Genomic DNA, 14,632 nt, shown 5'->3' with positions numbered 1-14,632 from the left:
AATGGTTAGTGAGCAAGGATCACTTTTCAGAGTATTATTGCATTTCAAAAATCTTTTAGTGTATAATTATATACTTTATGAAGGTTAATAAAGTTAAATTAAATAGAAATACGGGTGTACATTTTCTAAAGATTTGGTAAATCCAGGGTATACATGTTTACAGTTTTTGTCCATGTTTGCAGAATGTAAACTTTTAATGATCAAATGCAGGTATTTTTTTAAAGTCCATACAGAGGAAATGGAATTTTCAAACTATTTGGTTATGCTGATTTGGAACATACCTACACAATCTGCTGTACCACTGAACAATTGTACAAACAATTGGTGTTCAGTAACAAATTTGAAGCTTGCATCTTGGATGAAAGGAAGAAAAATCATTTAATTTAGTGTTCATAATTGTGTAAATCACAAGTTAACAGTCTAAGATTGTTTAATTGTTTCTTTTTTTAAGGGTATGTTCAGGGAATGAGTGACTTGCTTTCTCCTGTCTTGTATGTCATGGAAAATGAAGTGGATGCCTTTTGGTGCTTTGCATCATACATGGATCAAATGGTAAAAACAAGATTGTTTATTTCATAGTGTTCCTGCAGCTTTCATTATCTGAATTTAGATGTAAAACTTTGTCATTTTATCTCTTGTCTTCATGACTAGACTGGAAAGTTTTGCACTATTTCCTCTGTTGTCTTTAGTGAAAAGAAGTGTTTAATATTTGCAAAGCAGAAAGAAACAGTTTAATATTGGTGTATGTATGACTGCAGAATAGCTCAGAGGCACATATGTCCAATAAATGAACTATGCCCATGTGAAGTAGGTGGCACTTGTTTATCTTCTCTTTTTAAAGATAGGAGGATCAAATGCCCATCATTGCCAGTCAGTCACTAGAGGTTTACAACATCTGTGGACTGATAGAAGTACACCACCACTATAACCTTTCAGCTTCCAAGTCCTGTTACAATATGGCCAGCTTCTAACTGGTGGTGTGTTACCCAAAAGTGCTCTATATATTTATCAATGTGTATCCATACTTTAGCAACAGACAAAAATTGGGAAGTCTCCTGTTTTCTCCCTTATGTTTCTTCTATTTGTTTATATGTATAATAAACATGTTTGGTCCTTGACACAGCCTCTGATAGCTTTTGATGTTCTGGGAACACAAAGCTTCCAGAAAGTTTACCAGCTATGGGGAAATTCTCCTAATGTAAGAGGAGGTCTCGGGTGACAGAGCCAGCATAGCCTTCTCTAAGGACCCCTGTTTCCTCTCTGAGTGCAGCTGTGATCTCTGTACACCAGAACATAGCCCTTTTGGGAGGGCTTGCAGCCCTGAAGCTATTCTGAGTTGTGCTGGTGGCCAAAATAGCCCCTGGTTGGCACCAAGATAAAGCTACCATTCTTCTTCTTTGAACAGTGTCCCAATGGGTGCGCCACTGTAGGTGTGTTTGCGTTCCCCGAGATGGGGTATGCTTGGTTCAGTCTGCTTTAAGAAGTGTCTCAGATGCAAAGACTCCATCCTGATGACGGATTGACATTCCCACTGTGTCCATTGCCTTGAGGAAAATCACATTGCCCAGAAGTGTGGATTATGCCAGCAGTTGAAACTGTGGTCCTGAAAAGATAGAGAACTGAGACTTAAACTTCTTCTAATGGAAGCAGCTCTCCACCTGCCTTCAGACCCATGTCAAGACTCAGGACGGTGGGAATCCTCACCACAGCCCTCTACATCCAAGGAAGGTGAGCCTAAGATGACGCCTATGAGCCACTCACACAAGGGTTTTAAAAAGAGAGCCGTGAGTCCCCATAGTGAGCCCTGAACCAGCCGAAAACCACCAGTTCATTCGGTATCATCGGTACTGACAGTACCGAAGCCATCCAAATGCGGAACCCAGAGCTCACGTGGTACCATCCCAGAAGAACACGTTAGGCTACCTAAGGACACTTTAGCAACAATTATTTCAGCGTTGGAACAGGGAGACTGGTACTCGGCCTTCTACCTCCAGGATGCTTATTTCCATATTTCAGTCATACCATCAACAGATGATATCTTAACTTCACACTAGGGCAGGACCACTACCAGTACAGAGAACTCCCCTTTTGGCCTCTTGTTGGCTCCCACAGTATTCTCCAAGGTCCTCTCTGTAGTGGCAACCCATCCACGTTTCCAGAGGATCATGATCTACCCTTACCTGGACAACTGTCTCCTCAGGGCACACTCCTTCGACAAAGCTCAGCAGGTTACCCATACGACTTTGGATTTATTCAGAAAACTAGTCCTACAAATCAACGTACAAAAATAGACATTAACCCCAGTATAGAGTTTAGAATTCATAGGAGCTGATCTCGACTCTGTCCAAGTGAGAGCGCTCCTTCTATAACACAGATTGCTCAGTTTCTACACGCTTATAGAAACAGTGCAAACCAGCCCTCAGATATTGGCCAGACATTGCCTTCAGCTTCTGGGACACATGGCCATGGACACATTTTGTGATAGCTCATGCCAGACTTCTTACGAAATGCCTCCAGTCATGGTTCAGCTTGGTTTACAGACTGAACAAAGACAACCTAAACAAGCCACTATCTCTACCCACCAAGATAAAACAATCTTTGAATTGGTAGAAAAACCCAGCAAATGTCTGCATGGTGATGCCATTTGTGCAGCCGCCTCCTCCTCCATTTCTCACCATCAATGCATCCCTCATAGGGTGGGACGCACATCTCAACAACCTCACAGTACAGGGTAAATGGTTGCTCTCTGAGATGTCTTCACATCTACCTCCTCGCGCTCAGAGCAGTCAGGAATGCACGTGTTTCCTCCCACTGATCAGAGGCATGCGCACGCAGGTCACAATGGACAACATAGCGTGCATGTACTACATAAATCATCAAGGGACCGCCAGATCGCCCTCCTTTTTTACGGAAGCACTAAAGCTGTGGAACTGGTGCATCTCCCACAGTGTTACCATATCAGCAGCCTACCTGCCGGGAGTGCACAACACAACAGCAGCAGTCTTGGCCACAAGGTCCCACACAACCTTAAATGGGAGATAGACTTGGTGATACCCCCAGGGCCAACCTTTCATCAGGGCGCCGGCCCAGGGCAACATACTGAAGGGGGCGCAGTTTGATAACCCCTTCTCTCCCCATGACCTGCCCTGTCGACCAAGAGCCAGCTGGGCTGAGGGAGGCAGGCAGGCAGGCAGCCAACTAGGGGAGAGAAATGCAGCACTGCAGAGGGCAGATCCAAGCTGCAACTTGACTAGGCACTCAGCCAGGTAACTCTGCGGGTGAGAGCAGGGATGGGTGTCTAGGGCTCCCCACTCTCCTGGGACAGAGGGCCCCCTTCGAAGCCATGCCTGGAGTGGGGCTGGGCTGGAAGAGGCTCCCAATCTGATCTCTGGGATGAGTGGCGGAAGTTGGGGGAGGGAAGAAGGAGGGGTGTGTGCTCCAGCAGCTTGCCTCTGTGTCCAGGCTGGAGGGTTGGAGCAGCCTCCCTGCTATATAGGTTGTGGTGGGGGTAGACATGCACTATCGTCCTCTAAGAGCCCCACACTTGTCCAAGAAAGGGCTTTTCCCCCCAGCACTTCCCGCAGATAGGAGAGTGCACACTTATGCTGCAGAGCACCATGCTAATCGGGACGCTGAAACCTGCTCCCATCCCTTCCCTGCAGAGAGGTGACGCATGCGAGGGGGCATGCAGGGTCACATTTCCCCCTCCTCTCCCCCAGTTTTCTACTGGGGTTTGCCTGCCAAGCCCCCCAACCCTGCCCACTTTCTGGAGCCTGGGACCAGGAGGCAAACAAACAGCAGTTGCACCAAATAGCTGGGAGCTGTAGGGAAGGGCTGCTGCAGCAGCTCCCAGGGAGAGGTAGGGGAGGAACAGTTGCTTTCCCACAGGGGAAATGAGGGAGAGGGTGTGGGGTGGGGGGGTAGGGATCATCTCTGCTCCCCTGGCTCAGAAGCTTCACTCGCCTGGTCCCAGGAGTGGGCTGCCTCCCCTAAGTCAGGCAGGCAGGTGCACAGGAGATAAATGGGTGTGAGATCAGCTCCCCCATGTGCCTCTCCCCCCTTCCATCTGAACAGGAGTGGGAATGGGCATCACAGTGGATAGGGGAGCAGCATGCTGACTCACTGCACTGTGCCTTATCCCAGGGAGGTTCCCAACACAGTGGTTCTGTAGTTTGGTTTTAATGGCAGATCAGCAATTAAGTAGGTGGTGCCTTTCTGCTGTGACCTCTTTAAAACCCATCTCCCTTTCTTTCAATCCTGATTGCCTATCCTCACTCTCAGGCTCTCTTATTTTAACTTTTTTCACTAGTTGTACTTATCAGTATACTGGAATTCCTTGGAGCAGGGCCTTGTCAAAGCTGTTAGGGAAAGTGCTTTGCACATTTCTATACCACATCAAGAATAAAGAAACTCCTTTCTTTATTCCCATCTCTGACTTAATCCCATATCCTGCAAGCCTCCTTCATTCTCTGGAAGTTGCTGGGTTCCTGCTGTTAGTGTGAGTACAATTTAAATCACAATCACACAGTTTCAGGCCTTTAAACTGGGAGATGACTCTAGTGGGGATAGGCTCTGCCCCTTCATGCCTCCCTCCCACCCCGGTTCTCAACCCTGCTGCTCTGGTAATTTATAAATAGGCTTGATAGAATGCAATTTTTATTTTATTACTTTACATGATATCTGTTTATTTTTAAGCTTTTTTGTATGTTCATTTTTAATTTTCCACAGTTGTGGGAAATTATGGGGGAAGGTCAGATAATTTTTTAATGTCAGTAGAAGTTGAGATTCGAAGAGTTCAAACTTTAAAGCTGTTAAAACACAAACAGAGAGACAGGGTGGGTGAGGTAATATCTTTGTTTGGGCCAACTCTGGTTGGTAAAAGACAAGTTTTTTGAGCTCCACAGACCTGGAGAAGAGCTCTGTGGGGTTTGAAGCTTGGCTCTTTCACCAACCAAAGTTGGGCCAATTAAATATAGTATCTCACTGGCCTTGTGGCTCTCAAATCCTGGTGCCAACATGACTACAACAGTACTGTACAAACCACTAAGTGTCAATATCACATGTCAATATATGCAAAATAAATATCCTAAAACCAGAAATAATTTGTTGTTTTAACTATTCATTCAATAGTACATTAGTAACAATCCTAATTCAGAAGTTTATATTACTGAATTTTGATTCTAACAAGTTCTCAAGCAGCATTTTTCTTGCTTTCCCTATCTGTAAATGTCAGTTGTTACTAATGGAAATATTCTTATGGGTTTCTCTGTGTATGGGGAAATCAACAGCTAATTTCTAAATTATCTGCAAAAAACCCTAGAGTTTTCAGGTGCCTAAGTATCCCCTGGAATCATAGTTAAAGTTGTCTCCCCCTCTCCCCCCAATCTGAAATGGCGCCCTGGCGAGCCAGGAGTGCCATCGGCTCTGGCAAGATGCAGCCCCCCATGTGACAGCATGAAGCCCGCCTTGAGCCACATGCTGAGCACCAGGCACCAACAGCCACAGCATCACCGCAGACATAAGGGTGGCATTACATCATATACCATGCCACCCTTAAGTCTGCGCTGCTGCTGGCGGTGGCATTGCCTTCAGAGCTGGGCACCTGGCCAGCACCCGCTGGTATCAGGCGGCCCTGCCAGTGCTTAATTTGTGCCAGGGTTGAGCTCTGACATCTTTCAACACAAATTCAACATCTGGGGAGGCAGCAGAGCCCAGAGGTGGTGGGGGGTGGAGGAAGCCCAGCGAGCCCATGGGGCAGGAGTAATAGGGGGTGCCAAAATACAAGTTCGCCCAGGGTGCCATTTCCCCTAAGGCCAGCCCTGGATACTCTACAACATACTCCAATAATGGGGTCACACCAATAGACTTGTTCACCACTTACCAGAACAAGAAACGCTCGCAATACTGCTCCAGAGCAGGCCTCGGACAGCACTCTTTGAGGGATGCTCTCTTCCTCTCATGGGACAAAGGCCTTCTTTACACCTTCCCCTGTTTCCTCTCTTGCTGAAAGTCCTGTTGAAAATAAAGAGTTAAAAGAGCAAATGTCATAGTGATTTGCTCCTACCTACCCAAGAGAGATGTGGTACCCTTAACAGTCACAACTGGCAATGTGTCCACCGATCACTCTTCAACCCACTCCTTACCTTCTCTCGCAGAACAAAGGATGCAGTCTCCATCCCAGCCTATGGATACTACGGCTCAAAGCCTGGCTTTTTCATGGTTCCAGCATATAGCGATATCCTGCTCTGAGGAGTTACAGGAAGTGTTACTACACAGCAGGAAAGTGACTACTTGTCATACCTATCTACAAAAGTGGGCCAGATTTCAGATGTGGTGCCATTCTAGAGGAATTACCCAACATCGACTACTCTGCCACTAGTCTTAGATTATTTACTGACTCTTAAGAAATCATGAGTCTCTGTTAGTTCACTAAAGGTACACTTGGCGGCAGTAGCAACTTTTCATCAACAGATAGGAGGATACTCAGTTTTCTCACACCCAACTACAAAGAGGTTCCTTAAAAGCATAATAAATCTTTCTCCAACCCAGACATTCTACCCCACCATGGGACCTGACTTGAGTATTAAAAGGGTTGACCAGATTGCTCTTCGAACCTATGGCCACTTGTTCAGTAATGCACCTTTCAATGAACACGGTCTTTCTAGTCACCATCACCTCAATGAGTAGGATAGGAGAGATAGTGGCTGTTACGGCGCAACTCTTTACAGTGTTATTTCCTGACAAAGTCATGCTCCAACCACACCCAAAGTTCACCCTCAAGGTGAATTCCACCTTTCACATGAATCAACACATTCATCTCCCTACCTTTTATCCCAAACCTCACCAGGATAATAGAGAAGCCATTCTACACACACTTGACATAAGGAGAGCCTTGGCTTTCTATTTGGCAGGACAGAGGCCTTTAGGAAATCTCATAAGCTCTTTCTCTCCATTGCAGATAGGTCTAAAGGCATCATGATTTCAGCCCAGAGACTCTCTGAATGGGTCTCGAACTGCATCAAACTCTGTTATCAGGCTCACAGTTTAGTACCTCCATCTACAATCCATACACACTCTACAAGATCGGTTTCCTCCTCAGTCACCTTCTTCAAGCATGTCCCTATCCTGGAAATCTGCAGAGCAGCTACATGAGCATCTGCACACACCTTTGCAAAACATTATGCCCTCATGGGGGACTCTGATGTCGATGCTAGATTCAGCCCTGTAGTATTATCATTTATAGCAAACTCGACTCCGAAGTCCTAGCTTCCCATTTGGGATACTGGTTGGGAGTCACCTACAGTGTGGCACCCCTAGGAACAATACTTGAAGAAGAGGAAGTTACTCACCTTGTGCTGTAACAATGATTCTTTGAGATGTGTCTCTCTATGGGTGCTCCATGACCCACTCTCCTCCCCTCTGGAGTTCTCATTATTGACTCTGTGGTAGAAAAGAAACCTGAGGAGGGTTTGCCTGCGCAAGGCTGGTTACCCTCATGGCAGAGCACAAGGTGGGGGCACAGCCCATGTGTGGGCTGAACAGATGCTGCTACCAAAGTTCAATGATCAGCAGTGCAGGGATGCAAACACACCTAGTGTGGAACACCCATCTTGAAGAACCATCATTACTGCACAAGGTGTGTAAATTCCTCTTCTGTCCTGCTGGATTGGGCACAACAGTGATGGAGTTGAGGGTCTGGTCCATAAAGAATGACTGTTGTTATATATATAATATACTGCAAAAATGAATTTTGTACATGCCTGAGCTCTTGTAGGGTAATATAATTTTTATTAATTTAAACAAGTGCTCATTTCCAAGAACAACTTTGTACATGGGATGTTGTGAAACACAAATACAATGGTTTAGAATAAAATACCCTCAGTTGTCCTCTGATAACATTTTAATAATTTTCTCTAGTCTGTCTATTCCTGCCTACAACTCTTTAGCTCCAGTTTGGAGGCAGATGAATTTATTCACACCAAATCTTGTATCTAAGATAGCTCAGTGGTTTGAGCATTGGCCTGCTAAACCCAGGGTTGTGAGTTCAATCCTTGAGGGGGCCACTTAGGGATAGAGGCAAAAATCTGTCTGGGGATTGGGGGGTGGATTAGATGACCTCTTGAAGTCCCTTCCAACCCTGATAGTCTATGATTCTAAGTTGCAGTGTAAGTATGACTGTGGAAGATTAAGTAAAAATATCCCTGAGCCAGAGAGTCACTGTTTATTGCTTTAAGCTTCCAATTGAAGGCAAAAATTTACCAGATCTTGGCTCCGTCCTTTTAAACGCTTAGTATGTGAAACAGTTAAAGGGTCAGACCTTCTGTTACCAGGACAATTAATTTAACTTGCATGTAAACTAATCATAGTTTTGTGGTTTATAACAGTATTTGACCTAGTGAACTATTTACCAGTATCAATACCTGACAGAGTGCTAAATTATTTCCCATCAAGCACGAGAACTTTGAGGAACAAATGCAGGGTATGAAGACACAGCTAATTCAACTGAGTACTTTGCTTCGCTTGCTAGACAGTGGATTTTGCAGTTACTTAGGTACGTGTAATAACTCAAACAACTTCTTACTTTTAGAGAGATGTGCATAGCAATTCTAAAGGACCCTTAAACACTTTTCCAACATGAATCTGTTACATGATTAATGCAGGACTGCCACATTCTAATAATTTGGCTTTAGTACAATGCCTTTGAAAGAAAAGAAACTTACTGTTTTATTTCTCTGAGCCCTAGAGTGCAGAGTCCTTAATGTATCACTAGGTACGCTGTTGTCCTAAATGAACAATAAATATTCAAATTAAAAAAAATTAATAGGTTTTTTAATTGCTTTTCATGGATAGCAAAATATAACAGAGCCTACATCATTGATATTTAAGCAGAACTTCCCACTGACTTTATTGGAGACTTATCCTGCCATCAATTTGTAAAACTAACAGCCCTATAAGATGCATATTTTCTTTGTTTGATGTTCATAAGAAATGTAACATTCTTTTCCTAGAATCTCAAGACTCGGGATACCTTTATTTTTGCTTCCGATGGCTTCTGATCCGATTTAAAAGAGAATTTAGCTTTCAAGATATTCTTCGATTATGGGAGGTAAGAACATAGTTAGATATTTATGGAAGATGATTCAAAGCAAAATCAAAGGCAGAGTAGTAAAACAATGGGCTAAATCTGACGTGATGTGGACAAACTAGTACAGATTTTGTAGATAAATTATGCCTCTCTGACCTATAAGAAGACTTTCAAAGTTACACTGTAATACTGGAGTGATATGATGGATATAATTTACTTGGCTTTTCAAGACGTGTTTGACAAGATCCATCAGAAAAGACTCTTAAGGAAAATAACCACAGATGCTCTGGTAATGCTCAGGTCAGGGTTGAAAAACTGGTTAGGTTATAGGAAACAGACAAAATAAATGGCTGCTTCTCAGAAGAGTGAAAAGTCTATTGGGGCATTCCCAGAATTGGTACTGGGGTTAAATGTGTTCCATATTTTTATAAATGACATGTCTGATGAAGTGAATAGTGAGACAAGGAAACTTGCTTTCAACACAAAGCTAACTAAGTTAATCCAAGTGGAGGTGGGGGTTAAAATACTGTTGGGGGAATCTAATCAGTCTGGGTAATTGGGCTGCACAATGCCAGAAATCTGTAGATTAATATAAGACAATGCTTACTGGAAAAATGGAAATACTGATGGACTCTGAGCTAGTAGGATACTATTGTGGGCTGAGGTGGTCTAGGAATGATCCTGATGATGCCAATTAAACTAATTTAAAATCTTGAATATAATTTTTAAAAGTGAGGAATACAAAATAAAATACAACACCACATTAAATGTTAGCATGATCTTACCCCAAATATATAATCAACTTACTTCAAAAAGGGTATAGTAGATAATAGAAAAGGTTCAGACAGTATAAATAAAATGGCTCAATTAATGGCACAAAGCAGAAGGGTGGGCAATAGAAAGATAGTACATAAAACTGAATAATTGGCCTGAAACAGAAAACAAATGAGGACAGCCGGATTGAGATATATACAGTTATTATTACAATGAAAACTGATTTGACACTTTTTATTCACTTTATCCCACAAATGAAAAAGGAGTCATTCAAAGAAATGGAAGGGCAGTAAATTTAAAACTGCAAAGCGGAAATCATTTTTAGCCAATGTAAAGTCAGCCTATGGAGTTTTCTGCCTTAAGAGGTTATTGAGCCAAATAGTTCATCAGAATGTCAAATGATAACTTTATAAATAACATTTACTAATGAACCACAATTCACAAATATAAAATAATTTAGCCTATTATTCCATGGCATAAGGTGATCACAAAAGAGGAGTTTGGAAGTAGCTTTTTCCAACCTCTTTCCTTTTCTCTTCCCAATGTTGTAACACTGTACACTTGCTATTTTTTTTTTTTTTGAGGTTTCTCACCCCACCATTTTTGAAGCATCGGCAGAGGCAGGTTACCAGGCAGTGGCCCAACAGGCTGTTCTGATGTAGCAGTTTTACACTGTGTCTCATATTTCGTGGTTTTTTTAATATATCCTCAATATATCCTCAATAACATCTTCATTAAGTTGTGTGCTATGAGCTATGCTATGCTATGACACCGCTGCTATCATTTTCTTCAATGTGTTGTACAAAGAGGCTGTAAGATCAGACTCTCAAAATTTAATCGGGAGAAATCTAGTTCAGGATAATACCATTTTGAGCACTGTTGATTCCAAATGAACTATATAAACGTACAGATATTCCTAAAAAGTCTGTAGAGGAATATGAAACTTGGTATTACTAATTATTGGTTTGACGTTTTATGTCAGTTTTGTATAACATCTCTATATCATATCTAAATATTAAGAGTGTGTGTGTGTGTGTGTGTGTGTGTGTGTGTGTGTGTGTGTGGGTATATATATATTCAGACACACACACACACACACACACACACACACACACACACACTTTAACTTTCTGTAGTGATTATTTTTTTGCTATTCTAAACCCTTTCAACTAATGAATAAAGACATCTAAGATATTGGTGGAATCCTACTAAAATAATCTGTTGGGTCCCTCCAGTGCATCTTAAAAAAATGTGGTACAAACATTATTTTTCAGTTTCGTTACCAGGAAAAGTGGAGCTAAAAATCACATGCTTAGTTTGCTTTTTAAAATGTTCAAAAACCCATTTAACATCTAATCAGGTTGTGGCATTTATGCCAACATTTCCTCCATCTGAAGATTAATGCCTTTCTTTTAGAAAGTTAGAGCCTGATTCACCACTACATCACTCCAGTTTTATACCCATGCCATTCTACTGATACAAAAATAGAGTGCTGTCAAATGTACAATGTAAACAGGAAAAATACTCAATTTCTTAAGTCAAACTTCTTTCAGATACAGTAAAAGTAGGGGTTACTTGTCTACAGTAAATGCAGTATTTTCAGACAGAAGTGTGATTTAGCAGAGTTGGACCATTCCACTGTTACGTCATGGGTATTTGCAATATGTACTGAACACATGTAAGGGCTTTATTCACCACTGTGTTTAAACCCATTTTATGCTGGTACAACTCAGATGACCTAAGACTTGAATGACAGTGGTGAACTGGGACTTTTGTGTTAGTACTTATTACAAATATTCATACCTAGTGAGGTAGCAGTGGACATAAGTAACCCCTAAGATGACTGTATCTGAAAAGTCAGAAGGTGGGGGGAAGCCTTGTTCTCATTTTTTTTGAGATTGTTCATTTTGATAGCACTTGTATATGCTCAGTTTAATTTTTGTTAGTTGGTTTCACTTCCTTTCACATCCACTAGTATGTAACCTTACTGTCATGCACTCCCTTGGAGGAGCTCATGTGTACACCCTTCTCCATGCTTTGTGAAAGACTTGTTATCAGAAAGAACAACAGGAAGTCTGGAACGGAGGCAGCAGCTAGCAGCTGTGTACATGGATAGGATAGGGATAAGCCCCAGCACATTCATTTGCTCTCTTGGCTTTATTCTGTTCCCAATAAAATTTCTGGATGTCAACAATACTTCCATGGTAGTTGGATCAGGCCCTATAAGATTTCAACATGGAGCAGAAAAACTGTTATAAAAACTTCTTCTTTAAAATATATTTTTAAAATTCAATATAGCTGGTTTAAAGGGGTTTCTATTAGAAAAACCACATTTTTAAAAGAAATGTAAACTTAAACTATTCAAGTTGACAGTAGATCTTTAACCAAAGCTGTATTTTGATAGGATTCCATCGTCTTTACTGTAGGCTGATGTCTATCATTTGTGTTTGGTGTACAATTTTAAATTCCTGGAGGTGACATTTTCTGCTCTGTATTCCTTTTAACATGCTGCTAGATCTCTGTTAATAGTCATTATACCTGTTATATTAGTGATTAATTATATATAATGATTAAGACCCTACCTGAATCACGGGATGATCTTCAATTAATTGTGGCTGAATTGCGGACAAGACATGGAAAATCACGGCAAAGTAATAATGGACCTTTATTAATAGCAGTAATTTGGAAAAGCCACAGTAGATGTATTTGTTTAAGAAAAATTTGCTGGAATGATATGAAGACTCAACTATTATGTTATGTCTTCAGATTTTTTTTGATAACCAGACAGTTTGGTGCAACTACAGGGCCATGATCAGGGCAGGGCATGTGGGGCAGCCATCCAGGGTGCAAAGCTGGGGGCAGAGAGGAGCATGGGGAGGAAGGGTGTGTGTGTAGAAAAATGATTAAAAAAAACAAAAATAGTAGGGGATAGAGCCCTGCAATGGGCATGATATTGCCACCTTTGCTTCTGCGCTGCTGCTGTTGGCACCACTGCCTTCAGAGCTGGGCATCTGGCCAGTGGCTGCCGCTCTCCAGCTGCCCAGCTCTGAAGGTAGTGACGCTGCTGCCAGCAGCAGCACAGAAGGTAAGAATGGCAATACCATGCCCGCTGCAGGGCTCTGCCCCCTACCATTTTTAGCCATTTTTCCACACCGTTTCCTGACCCCCACCACCTCCAGCTATGCACCCTGGCCGGCTGCCCTGCTTGCCCCGCCCTGGTTAAGGCCCTACCCAAAACTCTCCAAGATTATTTAATGTACTAGTAGGGGGAAAAAGTGTGTTGTAAACCTCAAAATGTACGTAAAATTGTGGACTATGCGAAGTGCGCTAATTTAAAGCAAAATTGCGGTGAAATCCTAATACTTCAGAATCCACAATTTCCGCAATATTGCAAATGAATTAGGACCTTAATAATACCATGGAAAGTTATGAGTATATTGAAGATGGGTGGGCAATGATTTGATTGCTAGCAACATCCTTGCGTGGCAGTCAATGTGTGTTTATTTTATAGTGTGAGAACAGCAGAATTAAAAGAAAATTAGAAAAGTGGACTCTGCATGCAATTCACTTTGATACAGTTTGTAATATTTATCAATCTTTTTTCATTTTCTTTTTAAAGAATGAATTGAGGTTAATTACAAAATGGAGTATCAGATATTTGAAATAGATTCTTAGTCTGTCATGGCTTAGTGAAATGAAACTTTCAAGGTTAATTGCATTGTAATTAAACATTTTTAAGTGATTTGGTTTGGATATCACTCATATTTATGCAGTTCTAGTGAAGGGCTGTGTGCATTGCAATGACAGTTGTGCAAGAATAAAATAGACTATTATTTTAGCTTCAATAGCAGTGACCCTGAATCTTAAATAGAGTAGAAACTATAATTGTGCTAGCTAAGATAGAAATTACTTATAATATCAAACCCTTGGTATCAAAGGCACAAACAGAGCACCAAGCGGTTTCAAGAAGGAATTGCTTATGCCTTTTCCCTGCTACCAGTCTTCTCTTCCCACCAAAATATAGTATTGTTTAACTGGCCTAGTAAATGTCTGCCTTCGCTTTAGGACTTTATTGATTTCTGGACGTAACAGCATAAAACTAATGATCCATTATAACAATTCCCATGTTCCTGTATAGAGCTGAATATCCTTCATAAAGCTTGCCACAACATATAAGTGAGATCTATAGGGTAGTAAAATTAAATGCAACAGGTGTTTACAGCAATTTGAAAGGTCTGCTGTACCTCTGAATTACCTATGAGTTTAAGGCTGACAGGCTCTCCTTACCTTAAATGCTTGAAGATCACCTTATAACCATGAAATAAACCTATTTTTTCATGCTCCTGTAATAACTAAATACAGTAGGTTGAGTGAAAGAGTTCTTACTTGAACTAGTCAAGTAAAGTATACTGTGCAAAAATATTTTAACATGCAATAGAATTGTGTGAAAGGGCATTCAGCACCAAAGTACTACTTCTTTCCATTTTTATTGTGTAATTTTAATAATTGAGCAACTTCTTCAAAGTAAGCTGGAAGAGAGCTTACACATCTTTCTAAAACTTTTGGAATGGGATAGCGCTAACAAGCTGTCTTTTCAAATTGACTCATTCATGTATATATGTATAGTGACATTTTTTGTAGAAAAGTTTAGGTTACACCTGAGTACATAATTTCAGTGTTTACCAGTATAATGTTGGAATGTTCTCATATTGCATTTGCATACAAAATGGAAATATTGTAAAAAAGAAAAAAAAATTGTAAAAAAAAAAAGTA

At 41.4% G+C, this 14,632-nt stretch overlaps 1 protein-coding gene across 5 annotated transcripts in view; it reads left to right on the top strand.

The window, feature by feature from the left end:
- Positions 1–14,632, top strand: part of TBC1D15 (TBC1 domain family member 15) — a 113,057-nt gene that overhangs the window by 93,561 nt on the left and 4,864 nt on the right. For all 5 annotated transcript variants that reach the window (XM_039499803.1, XM_039499798.1, XM_039499811.1 and 2 more), the window contains 3 exons: positions 452–552; positions 8,452–8,551; positions 9,009–9,106. In XM_039499803.1, coding sequence (XP_039355737.1) covers positions 452–552; positions 8,452–8,551; positions 9,009–9,106 — 299 coding nt within the window. The remainder of the gene's footprint in view (positions 1–451; positions 553–8,451; positions 8,552–9,008; positions 9,107–14,632) is intronic.

Source organism: Mauremys reevesii, linkage group 1, assembly GCF_016161935.1.
Source record: "Mauremys reevesii isolate NIE-2019 linkage group 1, ASM1616193v1, whole genome shotgun sequence".
Classification (NCBI taxonomy): Eukaryota; Metazoa; Chordata; order Testudines; family Geoemydidae; genus Mauremys; species Mauremys reevesii.
Note: the sequence above shows the minus strand (reverse complement) of the source record. Positions and strands in the feature narration are given on the sequence as shown.